General features: G+C 47.1%; 1 protein-coding gene across 2 annotated transcripts in view; it reads right to left on the reverse strand.

Moving 5' to 3' along the window:
• The window catches only part of TAF1 (TATA-box binding protein associated factor 1), a 290,896-nt gene that overhangs the window by 215,780 nt on the left and 48,723 nt on the right, over positions 1-26,393 (reverse strand). Inside the window, exons 4-10 of one of the 2 annotated variants that reach the window (XM_069209109.1) lie at positions 24,319-24,441; positions 20,820-21,061; positions 14,349-14,594; positions 11,369-11,581; positions 10,833-11,034; positions 9,522-9,638; positions 8,601-8,768 (exon numbers count right to left, since the gene is read on the reverse strand). In XM_069209109.1, coding sequence (XP_069065210.1) covers positions 8,601-8,768; positions 9,522-9,638; positions 10,833-11,034; positions 11,369-11,581; positions 14,349-14,594; positions 20,820-21,061; positions 24,319-24,441 — 1,311 coding nt within the window. Of the gene's footprint in view, positions 1-8,600; positions 8,769-9,521; positions 9,639-10,832; positions 11,035-11,347; positions 11,582-14,348; positions 14,595-20,819; positions 21,062-24,318; positions 24,442-26,393 lie in introns of both variants that reach the window. The other variant, XM_069209102.1, reaches the window with a different exon arrangement.

A 26,393-nucleotide genomic window follows, 5' to 3' on the forward strand; every position in this document is an offset into this window, starting at 1 on the left:
TGTAGAGCATCGAAAAGCATAAGAAATCCATGAGGGAAACTTCTTAAGACTACCCTAGCTTTAGCTTAAACTGAGTAAAATAAAAGTAAGTCATTCATTCTACAGAAGTATCAAACATTTTCATAAATATATCATAAGTAAATTGAATTGCTCTAAATAATGTGAATTCTGCTTTATCCACTCCTAAATGTTACTCAGATGTACAAAGGGTTCTTGAATGCAGAACTGAACGGACCTTGGATACTTGAACAAGCAAGCTTTAAACAGATGTTATTTACACACACTCAATCTACAATACTATCACAGGTGTCATCAAACCGATAGGGTACATAACCAAACAGGCAGAATTCAATACATTTAGTAAATAATTATAAATTATAATTATAAAGGCATGTATCAAATCCTCCGGTCGAAACAAAATCTACTTTATACCATCCCAGAGATCTCTCTCCCCTCACAACAAAGCAAACCGTGAGTCTACAGAGAATAAAAGATTAGAAAGAGCATAGATCTACCTCAACAAGAACACCCTGACCAACACCACTTACTACGTCAGAGGCACTTCCATGCTCACATCCGGGAGAGAGCCTGGGAATTCAGTGAATGTTCTCTGATCCTCGAAAACCAGTTTAATATTGAAAACCTGAGCATATCCCTATTACACTTCAGGAAAACAGCCCACCACCTTAAATGTTTGGAAGAATTATATTACTGTGATACTGTCAAAACAATTTCATCTTATTCGCATAAAGTGACCTACAAAGTCATTTTGCATAATGTATTCTACTCAGTGCACACATACCTGCATGATCAAGATATGGAGGAAAATGGCAATATTTTTTCTTTACTGAAACCGCTCAATATAATTTTGTGCAAGCCAGGCATGAAATACGAATCATGGACCAAAGTTCTCTTATGCTGTTTTGCATCCAGAGGCATGGGAAGGGTTTCAAATGTGTGATGGTGTGCAAAAGTGCCAATGTAATATTTGTTTATTAGGATACAGGCTAGGCATAAACTCTGACCGCAGTGCATTTCGTAACAACAATTATTATCAGGACTCTGAAAACAGATGGGTTTTCTGTCTGTTGTTTAAATTATACCCCAACCTCCAGCCTTTATCAGAAGAAAAATGTAACTTACCCTGTAAGTTTTTGTTTGTGGCATGAAGTGCCGTAGATTCACATGCTCTGCATATTTCTAACATCCAGTGTTGAACTTGGATGTGTAAGACTTGTTTTTCTTCAAAGAAGTCTTTTGAGTCACATGGTAGAGTGACTCCTCTAATGACTGGTAATGTGCACAGGCACATTGCTTTCACACGCGACAGATGAGATAGAGCACGAAAATGCACAATGATGACAATGCAAGGAGAAACAAGTATGAAAGTTAAATGAAAAAGATATCTTCAACATTCGAAGGCTTCCAGGGAGGAGAGAGGGCGCATGTGAATCTACAGCACTACATGTCACAAACAGATGCTTAAAGAGTAAGTAACATTTTCATATCATGGCACGTGTGGCTGTAGATACACATGGTCTGCATAGATTGTAACACAGTTCTCCCCCCCAAAGCGGTGGCTTGCCAGAGGATGTTGTAGAGGTCTGAAAAGTCTACATAGTACAGCATGGCCCATTGGGCCTGTTGTCGTACTAGGACATCCACACAGCAGTGTTTGGTGAACGTGTGTAGTGAGGTCCAGGTAACTGCATTACAGGTGTCAGCTATGGGGATGTTACTGAGAAAAGCATTAGCGGCTCCTTTTTCATGTGTAGAATGTGGCCCTGGTGGAGCCGGGAGCTCTCTTTTGGCCCACGCGCTGCCTTTGTGTGGTTTAGAGCAGGAGACAAATAACTACTGCAGTTTACAAAATGATTTTGTTCTATCAATGTAGTATATAAGGGCTCTCTTTACAGCAAATTTGTGAAGGGCTCTCTCTGTTACAGAGTCTAGGTGCGGAAAGAACACAGGGCCTTCAACTGTCTACTTCAGGTGAAAAGGAGACATTACCTTGGGTAGAAACTTAGGGTTAGTTCTAAGGACTAACCTGTCAGCGTGAAGCTTAAAAAAGGCTCTTCTAGCATGGGAGTTTGGATCTCACTCCCAAGCCTCATGGAAGCGACAAGGATAAATATTGGAGAGTGCATGAATGAAGGGGCTCAAAAGGAGGGCTCATGAGCCTCGTGAGGGCTGCATTGAGGTTCCAGGACGAGACCAGGGGTAGGCTTCAGTAAATGCTTTGATGAGTGGGACTCTGAACAGTGAAGAGTGTTCCCTGAATTGTACGTATGCTGCCACTGCATACAAATGTAAACAAAAGGGAAGTGTAAGCCAGGCCCCAGTGCAGCAAGTAACAACAATGCTCTGAACTGCTAACTTTAGTGGATCGATGTGTTTGGGTAGGCAGTAGTAGACAAATCTCTTCCACTCTGCTGCACAGCAGGCTTGAAAAGTAGGACACAACGCTCCTAGAGGACAGACATACACTGATATAAACAAACTCTAGGAGCCAGATCGCAAGGTTGAACTGCCTGGGACTGGGATGCCTGAGTGTGCCCTGGTGTTGAGTGAGCAGGTTCGGCCTGTTGGAGAGCTTCTTGTGATGGAATACAAAATAGCTCAAGGAGGACTGTGACCCGCGGTTGCCTGGACCATTTGGGACTAGGATGAGGGTGAGGGATCTCTGCCAAATCTTTCAAATCATGTATGGAAGGAATGGGCGAGGTGGAAACGCGTAGGCATATATACCTGACCAGTTCATCCGTAGTTCATTGCCCATGGACTGCAGGTGAGGAAACCTGGAGGCGAGGCTTGGCCATTTGGCAACTTTGGCAGTTGCAAACAGATCTGTCGGGAATCCCCAAGCTTGAAAATACAGGAGCAGAACTTCAGGGTGGAGTTGCCACTCATGGACTTGTTGCTATACCCTGCTGCGAAGTTGCTGTCTTCTGCTAGAAGGTCCTCCTCTAGCAGGTGTACTCTGTGGCAGATCGTCCAAAGCCAAATGTTCTGTGCTAATGCCAAGAGGTGGGGAGAGTGCGTCCCCCTTATTCTGCAGGTAAAAATGGCTTACATGCTGTCTGTTTTGATCAGCACTGTCTTGTGATGTACATGGAAGAAGAAGGCCTTCAGAGCCAACTGAACTGCCAATAATTCCAGGCGGTTTATGCGGAAGGTCTTTTGAAGGGGTGCTCATATACCCTGAACAGTCATGTGTCGTAGATGTGCCCACCAGCCGTAAGAGATGCATCGGTGGTGAAGGTTACTTGAGAGACTGGGTCTGTAACATATAGTTGGTGTTCCACCACTACAGAGAACGATGGGTACTAGACCAAATCAACACTAGATCTTCCTGTAGACCCTCTGCTTGTGCCCACTGTGCTTCTAGGCACTCTTCAAGTCGACGCTTGAGTAAGCGGGCGTGGGTGAATGATGGCAATATAGGAGCCAATCATGCCAAGGAGGCGTAAAACTGTTGTGTTAGCTGACGATCTGGCTGAAAAAGAGGCAACAGAACAGAGAGGCTTGGACTCTCGCAGGATGGGATAAGCTTTTCTGGTGACTGAGCTTAGTACTGCCCTTAGGAAGGGTTGTACTTGGAAGCGTTTGTAAGGAAATGCCTCCTTGGCATGGTTACCCCCTGACTTTTTGCCTTTGCTGATGCTATGTTTTGATTTGAAAGTGTTCTGAGGCCTGCTAACCAGGCCCCAACACCAGTGTTCTTTCCCTAACCTGTACTTTTGTTTACACAATTGGCACACCCTGGCATCCAGGTAAGTCCCTTGTAACTGGTACCCCTGGTACCAAGGGCCCTGATGCCAGGGAAAGTCTCTAAGGGCTGCAGCATATCTTATGCCACCCTGGGGATCCCTCACTCAGCACAGACACACTGCTCGCCAGCTTGTGTGTGCTGGTGAGGACAAAACGAGTAAGTCGACATGGCACTCCCCTCAGGGTGCCATGCCAACCTCACACTGCCTATGCAGTATAGATAAGTCACCCCTCTAGCAGGCCATACAGCCCTAAGGCAGGGTGCACTATACCATGGGTGAGGGCACCAGTGCATGAGCACTGTGCCCCTACAGTGTCTAAGCCAAACCTTAGACATTGTAAGTGCAGGGTAGCCATAAGAGTATATGGTCTGGGAGTCTGTCAAACACAAACTCCACAGCACCATAATGGCTACACTGAAAACTGGGAAGTTTGGTATCAAACTTCTCAGCACAATAAATGCACACTGATGCCAGTGTACATTTTATTGTGAAATACACCCCAGAGGGCACCTTAGAGGTGCCCCCTGAAACCTTAACCAACTACCTGTGTAGGCTGACTGGTTTTAGCAGCCTGCCACACTCGAGACATGTTGCTGGCCACATGGGGAGAATGCCTTTGTCACTCTGTGGCTAGTAACAAAGCCTGCACTAGGTGGAGATGCTATCACCTCCCCCTTGCAGGAGCTGTAACACCTGGCGGTGAGCCTCAAAGGCTCACCCCCTTTGTTCCAGCACCACAGGGCATTCCAGCTAGTGGAGTTGCCCGCCCCCTCCGGCCACGGCCCCCACTTTTGGCGGCAAGGCCGGAGGAGATAATGAGAAAAACAAGGAGGAGTCACTGGCCAGTCAGGACAGCCCCTAAGGCAACCTGAGCTGAAGTGACTCTGACTTTTAGGAATCCTCCATCTTGCAGATGGAGGATCCCCCAATAGGGATAGGAATGTGACCCCCTCCCCTTGGGAGGAGGCACAAAGAGGGTGTAGCCACCCTCAGGGCTAGTAGCCATTGGCTACTGCCCTCCCTGACCTAAACACACCCCTAAATTCTGTATTTAGGGGCTCCCCTGAACCTAGGAAATCAGATTCCTGCAACTTACGAAGAAGAGGACTGCTGAGCTGAAAACCCCCTGCAGAGAAGACGGAGACACCAACTGCTTTGGCCCCAGCCCTACCGGCCTGTCTCCCTCCTTCAGAAGAAAACTGCTCCAGCGACGCTTTCCCCAGGACCAGCGACCTCTGAATCCTCAGAGGACTGCCCTGCTTCCAAAAGACCAAGAAACTCACGAGAACAGCGGCCCTGTTCAACAAAGACTGCAACTTTGTTTCCAGAGGAGCAGAGTTAAAGACCCCTGCAATCCCCGCAAGAAGTGTGAGACTTGCAACACTGCACCCGGCGACCCGACTCGACTGGTGGAGAAACAACACTACAGGAAGGACCCCCCGGTGACTCCGAGACTGTGAGTAACCAAAGTTGTCCCCCCTGAGCCCCCACAGCGACGCCTGCAGAGGGAATCCCGAGGCTCCCCCTGACCGCGACTGTCTGAATCCAAAATCCTGACGCCTGGAAAAGACCCTGCACCCGCAGCCCCCAGGACCTGAAGGATCGGAACTCCAGTGCAGGAGTGACCCCCAGGAGGCCCTCTCCCTTGCCCAGGTGGTGGCTACCCCGAGGAGCCCCCCCTTGCCTGCCTGCCTCGCTGAAGAGACCCCTTGGTCTCTCATTGAAACCTATTGAAAACCCGACGTGTGTTTGCACACTGCACCCGGCCGCCCCGTGCTGCTGAGGGTGTACTTTTTGTGTGAGCTTGTGTGTCCCCCGGTGCCCTACAAAACCCCCCTGGTCTGCCCTCCGAAGACGCGGGTACTTACCTGCTGGCAGACTGGAACCGGGGCGCCCCCTTCTCCATTGAAGCCTATGTGTTTTGGGCACCACTTTGAACTCTGCACCTGACCGGCCCTAAGCTGCTGGTGTGGTGACTTTGGGGTTGCTCTGAACCCCCAACGGTGGGCTACCTTGGACCCCAATTTGAACCCCGTAGGTGGTTTACTTACCTGCAAGAACTAACATTACTTTACCTCCCCCAGGAACTGTGAAAATTGCACTGTGTCCACTTTTAAAATAGCTATATGTGTTTTATGTAAAAAGTATATATGCTATTGTGATTATTCAAAGTTCCTAAAGTACATACCTTTCAAATTAGATATTACATGTAGAATTTGAACCTGTGGTTCTTAAAATAAACTAAGAAAATATATTTTTCTATAACAAAACCTATTGGCCTGGAATTGTCTCTGAGTGTGTGTTCCTCATTTATTGCCTGTGTGTATGTACAACAAATGCTTAACACTACTCCTTTGATAAGCCTACTGCTCGACCACACTACCACAAAATAGAGCATTAGTATTATCTCTTTTTGCCACTATCATACCTCTAAGGGAAACCCTTGGACTCTGTGCATACTATTCCTTACTTTGAAATAGTGCATACAGAGCCAACTTCCTACAGCGTTGAAGGTGGGATTTGCCTACGTTGATGGTGAAACCTAGATCATTGAAGAGATGGAAGGTGATCTGCGTGTGAGCCAGACACCGCTTCTTGCCGTCTTTATCAGCCAGTCGTCGAGATAGAGAAGACGTGGATGCTCCTCTTCTGGAGACGAGCAGCTACCTCTGCAAGCCAATGTGTGGAAACTCTTGGGGTGCTGGTGACGCAGAAGGGCAGAACTTTGAATTGAAAGTGCTGACCATTTACCAAGAACTTGAGGTAGCAGCGATGTGCAAGATGAATTGGGATGTGGAAATAAGTGTCCTTCAAGTTGTGGGCAATAAGTCACCCTGCCGCAGTAAAGAAATGACATCTTGGAGAGCGACCATGTGGAAATGCTCCCACAAGATGTACTTGAAGAGGGATTGGAGGTCTAGTGTTTGCCTCTGGGACCCATCTGCCTTGGGGTTTAGAAAAAGGAGACAGCAGACTTGTTTGACGCATTATTGGGGAGGCACGGTCTCTATGCTTCTCTTGAGCAAGAGTACATCTACCTCTTCCTGGAGCAGCCTCTGGTGCTGTGATGAAAGGGAGTGCTTCCTGAGGGGAGGGACATTGCTGATGGGGCAGTAAGTTCCAAGCAGTAACCCTGCTCTACAAAGGGCAGGACCATTGGTCTGAAGTGATGTTTCACCGTGGCTGAACAAACCCCTGCAGTCGCCCCCTGATAGGTGTTATATGATCGAGTGGAAGGGAGAGAAAGTCACTACTTGGGGGTGCGGCTCCCTTAGCCGCTCCACCGCTACCCCTTGCATTGTTTCCCTAAGGGCACGGGATACTCACGGGAGGCTTGTGGTTGTTGCTGTTGCCTCTGGTATGAGGATGAAGCCTTTGTGAGGTGGTCTTTATGCCGCCACAAAATTGTGATCAAAGAAAAGCTGCACAAGGTGATTGAGACTGGACAGTCCTTCCATTGCTCTGCATCTATGTCTTTTTTTTATTTTCTCCAGCATCTGATCAACTTGAGCCCCAAAGGGATGTTACCAATCAAAGGGCATGTTTATCAGATGCGGCTGGACTTCTGCCTTAAAGCCAGAGATACGGAGCCAAGCTTGCATGCAGATTAAGACACTGGAATTTATGACCCGGCAGCGATGTCGGCCGCATTGCAAGCACACCTGATGGTGGTGCTGGAGATTGCTTGCCCTTCCGCTACAATCTCCTGTGTCTGTTGCTTGTATTAGTCGGGAGATTTTGGATTAGGCTCCCCATTTTGTCCGACTGGGCACGGACATATCTCGTCAGAGCTGAGACCATCTTTGAGTGTTTTCAGTCTGAAAAGCTTCGCCTCAGTTGGCCGATGCTTTTTTGTGTTACCTGCATGCGTCTCTCCTTTGAGGTCTTCTGGGGATGCTCCGGGTTTAATATCTATGGCTTCTACCTTCGCATCAGAATAATTGTCAAGATACAGCAAAAAAAATTATGGTGGCCAGGCATAAAGCTAGTCTTCACATCCAGGATCAGGGTAGGCTCTGGGAGAACAATGGTGCCCGTCTAAAACGAGAGGTCCACTCGAGGGAAGAAGGCAAAATGATGTACCGTTAGGAAGAAATACATTACCCTTGACATGAGAATCAAGCCAAAAAATGAAAGCGGAGGGACCAAGGGAGTGTCATGCGTCCTCTCCGAATTCCAGCCCCTTCTACAAGTGAATCATCAAAGAGCAACAGCAACTGATCCGTTCTCTGCTAGTCTCTCAGACATGTCTGAACGGAGGTCTTCCGACTCTGCAGCTTAACTCAGAGGAAAAATAGGTTCATTTGTTGCCCCCTCTCAGTGTGTGAATGATGAGACTTGGCCCCTCCCATACTGGCAACTAAAATGTCACCTACAGATCAACTTTGATGCCACCTTCTACCTCACATACATGTGGTGGTCCCACCTTTATTAAGCTTTCTTGTGTTTACTCTTACTGGAATCCTGTGTCATGACACCCAAGAGTAACCATGCACTTTAAAAAACAAAAAATCAATTATTTTAAAGACGTTTTACTTCTGCCTCACTAATCAGACTGTAGTTTTATCAAATGAACAGGTCTCCCTGTTCACTCTGCATGATTACAAGCCTCAGCGATAGCAGCAATGAACCCTCCCTGGAGGGCGCACATCATCCTCAAACCAGACACGACCCATCCTGACAGGCGCATTTTAATACAGTGGTCTCTAACCACGACAATGCATTTCATTCCCATAGGCCCTGGCAAGAGCATCTGCACAACAACCAGCCATAGGTTCGCTGGAGTGTCCCTGAAGACCACCTCCCACTCTCCAGGGGTCATCGTACCGAGAATGATGTTTTCATCGTTGGGGTCCAACATCAGAACGGGTGGCTCCAGTATCTTCCCCATGGCTTGGTCATCCCAGATAATGTTATTTTCCCAGCGACCATACACCAGCTCTTCATTATCAATGGGGAAAATGGAAAACCACTGCTTGTCGTCCTCCATGGAACCTGAATCAAAAAAACAAGTGACTTCCTGTTAGGTAAACCTCAATGCAGAAAAATACAATTGAAACTGCTGCAATATCCAACCTAAGCGCCACACCAAACATCTCCGACAGCGCTGACAATGGTGCCAAAGAGAACACACTTCCATACACAATCTTCCCCAACACTGTCTGACCTCTATATCCTTCCCTTGATCTCTATCACCCGCATATATTTACAAATTGCTTCAGCTCTCCATCACTCCACGGGTATTCTCACATTGTCCCATTTCTGCATCGGAGTCTGAACAGCAGGGTGGTATTGTTAGAGTTGCAGAGGAACTGTCCCTCAAGTCAATGTGTGCGCTGTGTGCAGTCACCTCCGTACGGGTCATGTCCGCTACCTGATAGCCAGAGATTTTTTAGAATGTTTTTATTTCAGAAATAAGAGGTTACTACTTACTGTTCCAAGCACGTTTATGGGAACACTACCCAAAATAATCTGTTCTCGGATATATACCAACGTTTAGCTTTTCTAATAAGTCCCTAACATTCTGTTGATGTGTTTATGTGTCACTATGTGTTGCACTGTTTTTTTACTGTACAGGTTAACAGGAGAAGGAAACATTCATGAATTTATTCTTAAGTCATGGAGCAGATTTGAGCTAATCTGCCTTCTCCATCCTCAGCAGGAAGACCCATTTAATACCACTAAGGCACCTCCCTCCTGGGAGATGGAAACCTGAGGGAGAGACTCACCGGTAGTCCCCGTGCTCACCTTGCTGATCTGTTGGATGCTTCTCCTTCCCCTTGGACATGCCCAGGATGCTGGTGATGCCTGGTTTCTGCAACAACGGAACTGGCAGATTGAGCAGAGATCCACTGCGACTCAGCCCTGGGAAAAGACCATGTGGAGTTATAACATTGTTTGTGCACACGTACAGTGACGGCAGATACAGATCCCACAATCAAATCTTCAAGTAGCCTAGAGCTGTGTATAACAAGTGGGCATTCAGCTCATTTCCTTGTGCCAGGACCTAGGAGAGTGTCCCCAGCCCCCTGGAATCTCACTAATGCCACTGGTTAGCCTGTATACCAAGATCTTGAAACCCAGAGATCCAGCTCACTTCATCATACCGAGACACGTGAGAGCATCCACGCCAATCTAGAAATCAGGTTACTTCACTATCCAGGCCACACATCACCACGAGAGCACTCAGGGAACCAAGGCACAGTCCCACAGCACCAGGTGCGCTAGGAGCTCCTCCACTAGATGCGGTACATGGAGAGTGCACGGGTGAAGTCACCTTTGAAATCTACAGAGCCAAGCTTGAGAGGACGAGAAGCATCAAACCTCCTCTATGGTGCTTCAAAGTAACGACAGAAAGAACAAGAAGGCAATGTTGCATTGGGAAAGACACCCTGCTCGAGAGAAAGGTTCAGACAGAATAGGAGACCCTCCTCTCTACCATACCCTTACGTCAGTCAAGTGTACACAGAAGCTAAGTGGGCGGTGTATTTGGTGTCAAAGGGACAACAGGACAGCCCTGTTCCCTTAGGAGTTTTACTTACAGCTGTGACGGCAGAGACAAAAAAAATGTGCAAGAATGGTTAGGCAAGTGGATGAATGACTTGTACAGCCTTTTGTGTTGCCATTAAAGTGGAATATGAAATAATGAGTCCACACACCATTATTCTTTGCATAGTGCCAGCTTTTCTGGATAGTATCTGTGCACTAGGATGCAACAGCCTTCCGTATGCCATGACCAATGGCTTTGGAATAAACCACTAAATGACAAATAACATGGTATGTTCACAATTACCTAAGTACCTGTTAGATAAACTAGCTGGAGACCAATGCTAAAGAGTGTTCAGAGATTTTAAAAAGGACTCGAGAACCCCGTCAGAGGGTTAAAAACCACAGAGAGAAAACCTACAGATCTGGGGTCTAAATATAACGTGGCAGGATCAATGGAACCTGCGAACTCAAAGCCCTCATAATCAAGTCTGAGCCTGACGGCCTTAATCTGTGTCGAAAGAACATGGGGATAAATGTATAAGCAGTTCCCGATCACCCCCAAGGCCTCACCTTGCTGAGCGTTGTATGCAGTGGCATTCCTAGTCATGCTGGAGGGAAGCCAGCCGGCCAGACTGGCTCTCTGTGTCTTGGTGACTTTGTGCTTCACGTCCTCCCCATTCCAGATGACATCGTCTTCCCATTGCAGTTGTGTTACCATCAAAAAGTGCTCGTCTGCCAAGAGATTTCCAGACTCATCAGTCAATTCCTTGCCCTGAAGAGAAACCGAAGGAAAGACTATCAGAACTGGAATGTTACAAATCTGCCTTTCTAAGGTTGGGGACTCCTGCAACTGCCCCATCAACTATCACTCCAAGAAATAGGCAAAGATAATGGAAAGGGCTGCGTCTAATTACTAACTCTCAGAACAGCACTGCACAAAACTGGCAAAAGATGCCAATGTTTACATGCTGTGGCAAAGCCATATATGTTCTGATGTAAAGCGCTATAGGAGTCATAACTTTCTATCTTAATTTCTTCCGAAATTTTTCTGCTTTTTAACAGGTTTCATTTCTTAAATTTCTTACCTCCCATAGCTGATTTCTCACCTCGCCCGTTTTCTTAGACCCATTGTTCTGTGCATCTTTCAGCTTAAAGCCATAATCAAATCCGCTGCCATCTTCAGGGACACCAAGCATGTCATACCAGAGCTGGGCAGGCCCGTAGCGCCACTCTGCCACCTTGGGTTTTGTATCAGCCACTTTATCAGTGTCACCAGCCGACAAAGAGAACTTGGACTCCACGGGAGCCATCATTGTTATCTGAAAAAGAAGAGAGGGAAGTCTGCATAAAACAAGCACTCTTTTTCCAAATTCAGTAGACGGATGCAGCATGGAATTCTACTTACAAGAGAAGCACAAATCAATTAAAAAAAAAAAGCATTTATAATTAAGTGCAGTGAGAACGGCAGAACCTCCATCATCAGGTTATGAACAAACCTTTCCCTACGCTCTCGGTGAAAAGGGATTCCTTATTCTCAGACCATGACCAATGGGTAAGGCTGTTGCTGAAGTGTGATCTAGCTCCAACTCTATGAGTCTATTTCATTCCCCTGATCTGTCCCAGCCTTCATTATCACGGTCAGGAGACCCCATGCTATGATATATCACTACCTTGTTTCTCACTGCCAGAAACCCCCATACACTGATCCCAGGCCCTTGGTGAGGCAGTCGGTGCATAAGACCTCTGCGCACCTCCTCAAACACTACTAGCAGGTCTGATTCACAGACCAAAGACCCTTGGTGACGCAGTCGGTGCACTGAGACCCGTGCACACCTCATCTAACAATACTAACACGTCTGATTCACAGGCCCTTGGTGAGGCAGTCGGTGCAGTGAGACCTCTGCACATCTCCTCAAACACTACTAACAGGTCTGATTCACAGACACTTGGTGAGGCCGTCGGTGCAGTGAGACCAGTGCACACCTCGTCTAACACTACTAAAACGTCTGATTCACAGACCTCAGGCCCTTGGTGAGGCAGTCAGTACAGTGAGACCTCTGCACACCTCCTCAAACACTACTAACAGGTCTGATTCACAGACCCTTGGTGAGGCAGTCGGTGCAGTGAGACCAGTGCACACCTCGTCTAACACTACTAAAACGTCTGATTCACAGACCACAGGCCCTTGGTGAGGCAGCCAGTACAGTGAGACGTCTGCGCACCTCCTCTAACACTACTAACAGGTCTCTCATTCACTGCCCCCAGGTCCTTTGTGAGGCAGTCAGTACAGTGAGACCAGTGCACACCCCCTTTCACACTACTAACAGGTCTCTCATTCACAGACCACAGGCCCTTGGTGAGGCAGTCAGTGCATGAGACCCGTGCACACCTCCTCTAATACTACTAACAGGTCTCTCATTCATTTCCCACAGGCCCTTGGTGAGGCAGTCGGTGCACTGAGACCTACGCACACCTCCTCTAACACTACAAACAGGTCTCATTCACTGACCCCAGGCACTTGACGAGACAGTCGCACAGTAAGATCTGTGCACACTTCCTCTAACACTACAGACCTCTAAAAAGAGACCTCTCATTCACTGAGCCCAGGCCCTGGTGAGGCAGTCGGTGCAGTGAGACCCTGCACACACCTCCTCTAACACTACAAATGAGTCTCTCATTCATTGCCCCCCCAGGCCCTTGGTGAGGCAGTCAGTGCAGTGAGACCTGTGCACATCTCCTTGATCACTAAAAAGAGACCTCTCATTCACTGAGCCCAGTCCCTGTTGAGGCAGTCGGTGCAGTGAGACCTCTGCACACATCCTCTAACACTACTAACAGGTCTCTCATTCACTCACCCTGCTAACCTGAGCCTCCCAAGACTGGCCATTCCATTTCTCCCCCCTTTCCACCTATCCTCCACCCCCTTCCCCAGCCCCATCCCTGGGGCGACAGCCTTTAGTGACCAGTGTCCTCATTCCTCCAAGGATTGCATATTGTCTTGAACCTGCCTGGACAGCCTCATGCTTTGTCTACCAGCTCTTCCGCCCTCGTGCCCCAATCTACATTACATTCCTATTCCTGTAGTGTGGGTACCAAGGCACTTCCCCAGCGTTTAACCATGTCACTCCGTGCAACAGCAAAGGCTATATTGCAAAAGAGTTGTTTGCGTCCCCGAATTGCGAACGCGACAAACTGGTGTGTGATTAACATCCGCGGCTCCATTACATCAGAGTCTGTTTACTACCCTTTCTCAGTACCTCTGTAGCAGTGGGCACCCCTTGCTGGCCACATCATCCCAGACAGCGATCCAAGGCACTGCGTATTATATTAAACATCGTCACCCTAGTATAGTAGACTCCGTGGAACAGTTTAAGCTGCACCAGGCGGAAACCCGCTCTGATTGCAGCCTCTCTCTGGTAGCCGCGACAGAGAGAAATTTGTATGAAAAATGTGTCCCTTGATGTCAGATTTACCTACTTATATGACTTAGAAAGAACAAGGTGAATGCTAGATATATATTATTAAGTAAGAGAGAATACCTTCTCTTTCACATCACTGCAGATATATGGATTTATCTCAATGGACACTATGAACTGCCTCTACGACCTGCCAGGTGTTGGAACCAGAGTCTCTTTGCTGTTGATTCGTCACATATTGGCATTTATCAGTTACGTTTCTCCTCTCCACCTCCCTCACCTAGCACAGAGTCAAGATTAACCGCTGATCTAGGCCCTGCACAGTTCCAGATTTATAACCTCTTATTAATAAAACTGTTATAGTCTAGCATTCGTCTGCTTTACTGCTGCACATTTCTGATATGATCCTATGAATCTGTAATGACTTTAATTAATCAAACAATAAATAATTCCTTACTGTTCTTACTACCAGATGCCCAAATGTGGTCCTTTCAGGAAAGACCTGGTTGCAAATGACCACAGCACTGTGTGGAGTCCATAATCTCAGAAGTAACAAGTGCTCTTGGTTCAGCAATGCTTCCCAGAACGATTGATTCCAAGCCACCGAGTACGTTGTGCCACTCACCAACCTGTGAAATGCGTAATCAATCACCTGTCTGAACATACTCACCTCGTCATCGGAGAGGCACTGCTCAGGTGGAGGCGGAGGAGCATACTCGTACTCCCAGTGAGACTTCGTCTCAGTGGCTACATCCATTTCCTCTGCTGCGCCCTCGGTCTCCATTTCCACCTCCCCCTCCTGAGGTGGTGCATCCTGAGAAAGCTCGCGGTGCTTCTTCTTCCTTTTCCGCCGGGCGCTGCGCCAGACTGACAGCACATTCTTCCCTGGTCCAAAGAGACGGAGGAAACGCAGCACCTAGGAACAGGGGAAGAAAAAGAAATGATGAAGAGGGAGGCAGGGGTGTAGCTTCAGGGGGGTGTTTGGGGTGTTCCATGCCATAATAAATGTAGTTTCTGCTGAACCGTTGGGTACAGGTGCTTTCAGTCAGGTATGCGGAGGTGTCTGTCACATTTGACCAGAAATTTCTACATACACACAGAAAAGACACACAGACTGTCTCTCGCTCTCTCTCTCTGTTTTGAAACCCTTCAAAATGGAAGTTATTTGACAAAATATTGTGTTTTCTCACTTACTACCCCTACCAATCAGCATTCCTCTTTCTTTCCACTGCCTCTTAAGCCCCCCTCCTATGCCCTGCTGTTGTATAATGTATTTAAATATTATATGTGTAAAGAAATGGCTCCCTGTTGCAGTTACCCCCCACTTTTTGCCTGATACTGATGCTGACTTGACTGAGAAGTGTGCTGGGACCCTGCTAACCAGGCCCCAGCACCAGTGTTCTTTCACCTAAAATGTACCATTGTCTCCACAATTGGCACAACCCTGGCACCCAGGTAAGTCCCTTGTAACTGGTACCCCTGGTACCAAGGGCCCTGATGCCAGGGAAGGTCTCTAAGGGCTGCAGCATGTATTATGCCACCCTGGAGACCCCTCACTCAGCACAGACACACTGCTTGCCAGCTTGTGTGTGCTGGTGGGGAGAAAATGACTAAGTCGACATGGCACTCCCCTCAGGGTGCCATGCCAGCCTCACACTGCCTGTGGCATAGGTAAGTCACCCCTCTAGCAGGCCTTACAGCCCTAAGGCAGGGTGCACTATACCATAGGTGAGGGCACCAGTGCATGACCACTGTACCCCTACAGTGTCTAAGCAAAACCTTAGACATTGTAAGTGCAGGGTAGCCATAAGAGTATATGGGCTGGGAGTCTGTCAAAAACGAACTCCACAGCTCCATAATGGCTACACTGAATACTGGGAAGTTTAGTATCAAACTTCTCAGAATAATAAACCCACACTGATGCCAGTGTTGGATTTATTAAAAAATGCACACAGAGGGCATCTTAGAGATACCCCCTGTATTTTACCCAATTGTTCAGTGCAGGACTGACTGGTCTGTGCCAGCCTGCTGCTGAGAGACGAGTGTCTGACCTCATGCGGTGAGAGCCTTTGTGCTCTCTGAGGACAGAAACAAAGCCTGCTCTGGGTGGAGGTGCTTCACACCTCCCCCCTGCAGGAACTGTAACACCTAGCAGTGAGCTTCAAAGGCTCAAGCTTCGTGTTACAATGCCCCAGGGCACTCCAGCTAGTGGAGATGCCCGCCCCCTGGACACAGCCCCCACTTTTGGCGGCAAGTCCAGGAGAGATAATGAGAAAAACAAGGAGGAGTCACTGGCCAGTCAGGACAGCCCCTAAGGTGTCCTGAGCTGAGGTGACTGACTTTTAGAAATCCTCCATCTTGTAGAAGGAGGATTCCCCCAATAGGATTAGGGATGTGACCCCCTCCCCTTGGGAGGAGGCACAAAGAGGGTGTACCCACCCTCAGGTCTAGTAGCCATTGGCTACTAACCCCCCAGACCTAAACACGCCCTTAAATTTAGTATTTAAGGGCTCCCCTGAACCTAAGAATTTAGATTCCTGCAACTAACAAGAAGAAGGACTGCTGAGCTGAAAAAACCCTGCAGAGGAAGAACAGAAGCCACCAACTGCCTTGGCCCCAGACTTACCGGCCTGTCTCCTGCCTTCCAAAGAAACCTGCTCCAGCGACGCTTTCCAAGGGACCAGCGACCTCTGAATCCTCTGAGGACTGCCCTGCTTCGAAAAAGACAAGAAACTCCCGAGGACAGCGGCACTGCTCCAAAAGAACTGCAACTTTGTTACAAGGAGCAGATTTAAAGACCCCTGCAACTCCCCGCAAGAAGCGTGAGACTTGCAACACTGCACCCGGCGACCCCGACTCGACTGGTGGAGAACAAACAACTCAGGGAGGACCCTCCGGCGACTCTACGACTGTGAGTAACCAAAGTTGTCCCCCCTGAGCCCCCACAGCGACGCCTGCAGAGGGAATCCCCAGGCTCCCCCTGACCGCGACTGTCTGAACTCCATTTCCCGACGGCTGGAAAAGACCCTGCATCCGCAGCCCCCAGCACCTAAAGGAACGGAACTTCGGTGCAGGAGTGACCCCCAGGAAGCCCTCTCCCTTGCCCAGGTGGTGGCTACCCCGAGGAGCCCTCCCCTTGCCTGCCTGCAACACTGAAGAGATCCCTTGATCTCTCATTGAAAACCATTGTGAACCCGACGCGTGTTTGCACACTGCACCCGGCCGCCCCCGCGCTGCTGAGGGTGTACTTTCTGTGCTGACTTGTGTCCCCCCCGGTGCCCTACAAAACCCCCCTGGTCTGCCCTCCGAAGACGCGGGTACTTACCTGCTGGCAGACTGGAACCGGGGCACCCCCTTCTCTCCATTGAAGCCTATGTGTTTTGGGCACCTCTTTGACCTTTGCACCTGACCGGCCCTGAGCTGCTGGTGTGATAACTTTGGGGTTGCTCTGAACCCCCAACAGTGGGCTACCTTGGACCCAAACCTGAGACTTGTAAGTGATTTACTTACCTGACAAAACTAACAAAAACTTACCTCCCCCAGGAACTGTGAAAATTGCACTGTGTCCACTTTTAAAACAGCTTATTGTGTTTTATGTAAAAAGTATACATGCTAAAGTAGTGATTCAAAGTTCCTAGAGTACTTACCTGCAATACCTTTCAAATGAGATATTACATGTAAAATTTGAACCTGTGGTTCTTAAAATAAACTAAGAAAAGATATTTTTCTATAACAAAACCTATTGGCTGGATTTGTCTCTGAGTGTGTGTACCTCATTTATTGTCTATGTGTATGTACAACAAATGCTTAACACTACTCCTTTGATAAGCCTACTGCTCGACCACACTACCACAAAATAGAGCATTAGTATTATCTCTTTTTGCCACTATCTTACCTCTAAGGGGAACCCTTGGACTCTGTGCATGCTATTCCTTACTTTGAAATAGCACATACAGAGCCAACTTCCTACAATATGCCAGAGTGATTGTTGGAAAATCTGAAGCTCACACCCGCCCCCCAATCTTACTGACCAAGCTACACCCCTGGAGAGAGGAGACGTGCCTTAGAAGCTACAGTTGTCACCTTTGAAACCTGCAGAACAAGGTTTGAATCCCGGCATCAGCACTTGACTCAACATTGTGTGATTCTGGGCTAAAAGGTTAGTCTCCCTATGTCTAAAAATGTCAAATGTAATGTGTGTAAAATGTATTTGAGTACTCTCTGCTTGATGTACACAGTCTTAAATCATCTCAGTAACCCTCGTGTAAAGTACAAATTCGCAGTTGCTTCAATAGCTAAGTTCACTCTATAAATTCTGATACATACACACAGATCCATTGTGACGTTCAGAAAAAGCTGAAAAACGTGAACTTTAGACCAAAGCATGGGAGATGGAAAGAGAGCGAGATCACCTAATGAGAGGCGTATAGAGACAAAACGTAAAGAGGAGAAACAGAGAAAGGGTAGAAAGCAAGAACCGAGGCAGGACGTGGTAAAAGTATTGAGGACACTTGTTTGTTAGTTCGCACAACTGTTCTGCCATTGTTTTTATTCATTTTTATGGTTATGAATGTGTTATGAATGTGTTTGCACCTCATGACAACTACAGCAGAACCAGTATCAATGCTTGACTGTGGGGCGTCTTGTGCGACCTGTTAAAGCTCGAGAGACAATACAAGGATCCTTGCAAAGGATCAAGAGGGGGAGGGACAGTAGCACAACGTCTTTGTCTCACAGAGAAAATCTTATCCTTTTCAAGCAACTGAGGCTAAAATCATCCAAGCACTGGTATCAATTAGTAAAACCGTACACAAAATTATTGTCTTCCCAGAATAACTCTTTCTTGGTCTTCAGGTGCAGAGACGGCGGAGAAGTGTTTTTGTGCACCATGTAATAACATTTTGGATCAGGGCCAAGAGTTCAGCTCTCTTCCTTGGTTCCTCTCCGACACCGCGGGTTCACCGTGGCTGTCTCCAAGTGTCTCTCGCTCTGGAACTCAAGGGCAGAGTTTTTGCGCTCAAGATGAGTCTTCGTCTCCTGAGGATACAATCTCAGCATCTTTGGTGATTACTGGATGGCACAAACTTAATGATCCCAAACCCATTCTAATTCAGGCTGGGTCTTTTTTTTGTACCGCAGCTTTAATCGTGGAATTTCATTTTTCTATCACTATTGTTACCTCTCAAATCACGAATAATCCCTTACTAAAATTACTTTGCGAATCTCGGTCTTCCTATTGGCACTTTCTCTTTTTTGCCAAATTCACAATGGTGGCTAATTGCTTCCTGTTTCTTGTCTCCTCCCACTTCCAGGTCATCCTCCATCACTGACTATATAAAGAGTGGGTTCCACTCTTCCTGCTTGCCAGTCGGCTGCTCGCTCTGGATGCTCCTGTACCATCCCCCTTCAAGTCTTTCCTTTGCCATGCTGGAAACCTACTATCCTGTCTGCATTTTTCAGACTTGTACACTCTCTAGGTTAGGGCAATCTAAGATTGAACGCCTAAACATGTGTTCAGCTTTTTTCCCTCTGGGAGCCGTAGGGCCTGATTCAGATCTCGGCGGGGGGAATATCCTGTACGCCGTATTACAAATCGCCATAGGATATAATGAGATTGTAATACGGCGGACGGGATATCTGCCACGTTTGTGATGGTATATTCCCCTCCACCGAGATCTAAATCAGGCCCTAAGTTTACAGTGCTTGTTTTTGTCTTCCAGCATGGACAATTCTGTATCCAAGCCAGGCCTCCAGGGTGGCAGACACGACGCAGGCTCCGTCTCTGTCATAGGAATTATGGTATTTAAGGTGCAATAGAGGCTCAAACTCAGCAGCTGCTGAAGATGACAGCTCTTCCACCGAGCCTTAACGGTTTCATGCAGTACATTTTGAAGGACGTCAAAGTAGCGAACCCTATGATCCACAAGCAGGCATAGTCTAACAACAGCCCTCAGACCCTCCCAGTCAGCTTCGCTCTGTACCTTGCTAGTAATCGGTCACTAGAAAGAGGAATCCAGAGTCTTAAGAAGAGTAAAGCCTGAAGACAGGTCCTCCAAAAGGGTATGGATTAAAACGGCCTGCTTCTTTCCAATACGTACGCTTCAACCACTGTCACTCTCTCATAGTTCAGGTGGGGAGGGCACTAGCCACTCTCTAAAAGAGGGATGCAGAGTGTGTGTGTGTTTCCCCTGGAACCCCAAGACCAGCTCTGTGGTCCTTTGTCAATAAAACAGTAGAACCCGCAGTGTACTTGCATGATTGTCAAGGTTGCTGATGGAAAAACAAGCATCTCTCCCCCATATTTAAAGAGATTTTTAAATAATCTGAAAAGACCAAAACGGTGGCATAATGATGTTCAGCTTTTGGCCTTTATACAAGAGACTTTTTACCAATGGAAATAGATCTGAAAACATGTTGCTGTCATCAACACTGAGAATACAGAGCCGGTGTCTGCAAATATATACTCTTCAAATATTACATATTTAGAGCCCCAAACCGACTCAGTGAAACCAATGAATCCTCAAATGGAGAACTAGGGATGTAAATACTTTGCATAAAATGCAAAACTGTCTCCGCACTGGCAAACGTGTCTTTTCTGTAAGAGTTTTGTATCCAGGCTACTCGTCACTAGTCTTGATTATTAGTCTCAGGGATGCAGGACACCACTGCCTCGGGGGCAAGAACGGCTTCCTGAATCAGCCATTCGCCTTCACTGGAGGAAGAGAGCTACAGTTACACCTGGAAAATGCAATCACCAATCACTGCATACACGAATGTGGACGAGCCAAGTGGCTTGCCAGTAATGCTTACAGCAGCCAGCCTCCAGCACGATTCCACAGCAGTCCAGGCCTCAGTGCATTATAGGCAGAAAGTACAGAAATAGAACATGGAATGCATTCCAGAGTCTGGTTTCCAACTAAAAGCATCTTTGATAAGATTATCTCCAGCATGACAGAAGTCAGCGCAGTTATCCTACCATACTACATGTGGTGTAGAACGTACATTATTAACTTGTTAATTCAGAAAACATCATTTGCAACAATTTAAGTAAATTATAGTTATCTAAGTAAGCTCCACCTGAGCATTATTAAAACATGTGCCTAGACGCAATTCAAGATAGCACCAAGTGGTCCATACATACCCTGCCTGGTCTGAACTCAGGGAAGAGGTCAGTGACACAGGGCAGCTGCTTGGTGGCATCACGCTGCATGATGCCTGCCAGAGGCAGTGTGAGGTTGTCATCTTTTGACTCCTTCTGTCTTGCTTCCTGTGGACCCAGCTCAGACTCCGAGTCCGAAGAGCTGCTGAAGTCGACCTTCTCCAGGGCAGCAGATGATGGGGCGATGATGGATGGGAGAATGATGCTATCGCCATCTTCTGAGACTGCAGGAATGGACAGAAGGGTGGAGAAAAAGTGAATCTTAAAGGACGTAGAGCAGTTGCCCCACAAAGTTCAGCTGCCAGTAATGTTCCACCATGTTTCTTTCAACAGCAGGGCCCAGACTCATCTACACCGAGAGCCACTTATGCTTCTAACAATGTCTTATCCCTGTCTAACAATAATTAGGTCATCAACATCTAAGGGTGCACTACCCTGCTTCCAATAATATCCCACAAACCTCTGCCTAATACAACGGGGCAGACCACCAGCCACTCGAAATGCAATACTCTGTGTGTCTCATGCCTTCTGTGTCCTACAACCAAATGCTGGGTAACACATTCACCACCCCAGACCAAATATCTAGCTTGTGCTTTCAGTGACGTTTAACCAGCCTTTTTCCACTCAATATTGGAGAAACCACACACAATTCCCAGAACAACTATTCCGCTTCTGCCACCCTCCCCCCAGGACTGGGGTACAGACGGACCAGCTTCCAGTAATGTTCTACCAGCCTCCTTGCACTATTGGAAACAAACTCGCTAGCTCAGAGTCCCAGTGGGCAGCCACAGCTCTAGTAATGTTCTACCACTCTCCATTCAGAACTGGGGTACAGAATAACCAACCACAAGAATTGCACTAGCAGCTGCTTCTAGTAATCAATGCCCATCCTTCATTCAGCATTAAGGCTCAGGCTTGCTAAATACTCGGCTGTAAAAGTCCTCTATATTTCCTGTGTTTTTAACCTTGTGCTAAATATCAGGGAGCGGACTCTCCACCATTTAAACAGAAGCTTTTGGCTTCAATGCCCCTGGCAAGTGTGAAGCACCTTCAGATACAAGAAGGTAAAATTCTCCGCCAACTCCTGCTGGGTATAATATTCTACAGCACTCCATCCAATAGCAAAATAGTAAGTGACCCAATAATCCGGTGAGTGTGAAGTTCTACTACGCTTCACCCAATAGCAGCACAATGACTGACCCAACACCCTGGTGGCTGTAACATTCTGTGTCCCTATATCCAGTAGCTGCACCGTTACTGACCCTTTCCAGAGGTCATGTAGATTACAATAGTCCTTAGCAAGTCATATAATAGCAGAGTGCTGGCTCCCTCACCAACCTTCAGATCGTTGTAAAATCTGACAACAATCCATCCCACATCAACGTACTGCCTGGCCCCCACCCTCTGCCGCCTGGAACATTCTACAACGCCCCATCTGATAGCAGAGTGCTGCCCGACCCAGAACCCTCTCCTGGCTGTCCTAGTCAATGACCTTGCCTAGTAGCATTTCTCCTGACCGACGATCATCCAGAGAGTGAAATATTCTAATAAGCTCATTTAATGCAATAACAGCGCATCTAGTATCCCTTCGGACTGAGATAAAGGTCAACCCACCAGATTCATTACACTAGATGTACTGAGCCCCCCCCAATTGATTGCCCAAACACAACACCTATCAACATTTATTTTCCATGATATCCCTCCACATACTCATCACTCACATTAATACCTTGTTCAATGAGACATTGTTTCGGTTGCCTGTGCCTGTCCACAGGCCCCTCCAATCCTATTATCAGTCCTTGATGCCCACGTACCAGTTTAGTCCCATATTTCCCCCCCTCAGAGTGTGTAAAATCCTCCACCTCACCTCAAAGTTCCATTCAGAAAAGCGAGGCTGGAAGAATGCAACGCGACAAGGCGGGAGCCACAACCGAATCGGGCAAATCAGTTTGGAGCACTTACTGTATAGTTCACAAACCTAAGCAATCTTTCTTAGTGGTCTAACCAAGGAGGGCCACTGCAGAATAGGCGTTTCCTCTGCCTGGAAAACCTTCAATTTCTAGTGGCCGAGCGGACCTTCCTCCCCCTCTCTTTGCCTCTGCGAGTGGCACCGGAGTCAGGAGGATGAAGTAAGCGTCACTTCTCTGTTCTCTGCCTTCTATATCAGCTTAACTTCTTTGGGCTGAGGTGAGTACCAAGAGCCAATTCAGCCAAAGTATCCTCAATGTTCAGACCTCAACAGGAAGGATCATCCCACCAAATGCAGGGAGAGAAAGATTCACTAATTTTACAGCCAAGACTTTCTCCTACACCCTAGCCACCAACTCGCTTCTTGAGGGCACAGCTGACTTAACTGAAAAGAATAATGGCTCAAGAAGGCTCCGATGTTCTTGTCAATAGACAGAGCTAAAGACCAATGGATTCTTTTATCACAATCCAGGATAATATTTTCCATTTCCCATCTACACACAGTTTAATGTATTGTGTTTCTAATTTTACAAGCTCCTTTAATTTCCTTCTCTTTGTAGCAGTGCCATTCTGGCTGCCTGCAGCAGATTTTCAAGAGACTCATTTCTAAGCCCTATGAGGCTTTGCTGCTTCTTTCAAGAGAAACAAGATAAAGTATAAATACTCCTTTCCTTGAAGATTTGGTTAGGAAGCCTTTATTTTCTATCATCTCCAAGATATTTTAAATCGCTTCTTTCAGATCGGAGACTGCTTTTCAGATGAGAGGCTCTCTCTCAGCATAGTGGATTCTGGGGCCTTTCTTATTTAAGGACCCCAATCTGCTGGTGCTTCCAAGTGGTTGCCTTCATGCACTAACCGCCTCCGAATGGTGCAGCAATAAGACTTCTAAGGTGTCCAATACTTTGATATGAAGCCAGTGACAAGCGAGGCCTCTTGAGATGTTATTAAGGCCCTAGATTAAAAGGCCAAAAGCTGTCCCACCACAAGGGACGCAAAGGATAGTTCTTTTATACAGAAAGAGTGACTGTAACAGTATTCATGCACAACCGGGGGGGGCTTGCTAATGGTTATCTACCAACTGGCAGAGAATGTTTAGCCTCAGAACGTTTGTACTGAGCAATAGCAAGGAATTCCTTTCTGCAGTCAAGATGCAGTAAGCATAACGGAGACAGTTCTTAATGCACCAGGATCATCAACATGCCAAAAGGTTATCCCACCAGGAAAGCCAGAATATCAACTACGACACACACAAAATGGCATCAGAATCTCCCTTTTCTGAACTCTGTGCTCTCTCCTTCAAGCGCAACCACATCAAGGGGATTCTTTCAGCAGGAGCGCTGTAGCCATCCACTCCTTGAACCACATACATGTGACCGACATGTTCCTGAAAATCCTGGCCAACTTATTAACAAAACATCTCTCATCTATGCAAAGGGGTACTCCTACCCTGTGACAATGTGCAGATCTGTAGAGTGTCTACCAGACATGCAGGATTGTGGGGGGATTCACTCACCAGCGGAGCCCGGCTGGCCCTTCTCGTCCTCTTTCTTGGCAGTGACTGGCGGAGGAGGCGGTGGTGGCATCAGCTTCGAATCGATGTCCTCACAGTCAGCATCGTAGTCGTCGTCATCATCATCTATCGGAGTGAAGAGGAACAGCTGATGAGTGTGCGTGAGAGAGTGCATGTGGGGGACGTCCGTCTAAATACAGAGCAGCGCAGTTCAACACCAATAACAAACTAACACAAAGAACTCCACACAATTAGTCCAAACATCATTACATCACTCCACAGCCAAACAGGTCCTCAAAACCATCACATTTCATGACCATGTACTCCAAGGAAGCTGTTAATTTGCTAAGAGAAAATTTTCCATTAGTTGTCAAGCAGAACATACACATCAGTGGTAAACACCAACCAAATGTTTCAGTGCCAACAATATTCAAAGATGGGTGTACATCCTGGAAGTGAGAAACCTGTGCTAAACATGGTGTGCAGCCGGCGTCAATGGCTATGTGACATGTCACGTGAAGAAGGATCACTGGGTCCAGATCAGAGACCGCATTAAAACTACAGGAAGCTCTTCCTCCTAGAGTGGACTTTGTTGCAATGATCTGCTTGTTCGTGCCTTGGACTGCTGCTCTGTGCCCTCTACTTCTTGCTGCACTGACACGTCATGCCTCTCTCATGCCAGGCCGCTCAGCCACCTTTGTCATTTCTAACCAACCCACCCCCACGTAGAAGGACAGCCACACACATTTATTGCCGCCACCTATTGTTGTTAGTCCACCAGCCTCCAGTTTCTTTTGGTTGCTACAGTGTCTTCATATTGGGCTCAAAAAGGAAGCCCGGAGTGGGGGCAGTGCAGCTTCTCTCTCTGTAGTGCGTATGTGCATTGGCAAGGAAGACAAGTGTGAAGGCGGCATTCAGTGCACCAGGGCTTTTTCAAGAGTCGAGCAGAAGCAAGGTGGTTCCAGCGGAGAATGTGAGCAGAGAAGCTGCCAAAGCCAATAACATGAGTAAAATCTAGGTGTGGGTGAAACGCAACTGAGGTGACGGACAGAAAGATTGATGCACATTTTCTGGCGTGGAAGTAAGGCCCAACCTCTGGGTGAGCTGCCCACCACCTTTCTTTTGTTTGGACCACACTGACAGGGATTCACTATTGAAAGATCTCTTAAAGTGTCATCTGATCGTCAGTTCAGGAAAAAAAATGAAAAAGGCTCAGACTCCTGGGGAAACTCTTCCTTGTCTGTGCATTAGCACTATTTGTTTTCATTTTAAGTCATATTGCACAGCAGCTCAACTGCTCTGCAATGTGTAAAAAACATTGTCAAAGTTAATAGAATTTGTGTAGCCAAAACATATTGGCTTTGCCAATGCTTGTTTCATTAACAAAAGACTTTGAAACCGTGCTTGGTGCTCTGCTTGCAATTAGGTTGTGTACAACACTCATTTAAGAGCTGCACTGAAAGAGACAGCCTTTGGGAGTGCTTTTTATTTTCAAAACACAGCTTTAAAGATGTATAAATTGAACTTATAACTTTAGGCCAAAACAACGTGTAATTGTCTAAATTGTACGCCACAACCTAATTCTCCTGAGACCATAGTGAAACGGGGACCATAATACCACAGTCACAGTTAAGAGAAAAACAATATTAAAGAAACAAATACTTGCACAAGAAATATTTCAGAAATTCAGTTGGAAGGGAGAGTTCCGTGATGCATTTTTGATAACTGCAGAGCAGGGTAAACAACTTTACCAACGTTTCCCAATAGATATTTTAATTTCCACTGGGTTTATATGGTTGATACAGTGTTTACCATTCTTATGGCATCTGGATACTTTGACTTCAAGACCACTCATTTGTTCAGCTCACTAAACACTTCGGTAGCACTAATCGGCGCCATGTTGGCAGAACGCAGTGGAGCCTGAGCTTTCATCCAGCGCACCCAGATTTTCAAATAGGGTGGGTCTGATTAGCAGTGGAAGGGCCATAGCTGTGACACGTTTAGTCTGCTGAAACACAAGGGCACAGTGCTGCTCATGGATCCCTGTTAAAACTGGTGCTTTCAGAAACATTGAACAC

Source organism: Pleurodeles waltl, chromosome 2_1 (genome assembly GCF_031143425.1).
Source record: "Pleurodeles waltl isolate 20211129_DDA chromosome 2_1, aPleWal1.hap1.20221129, whole genome shotgun sequence".
NCBI lineage: Eukaryota > Metazoa > Chordata > Amphibia > Caudata > Salamandridae > Pleurodeles > Pleurodeles waltl.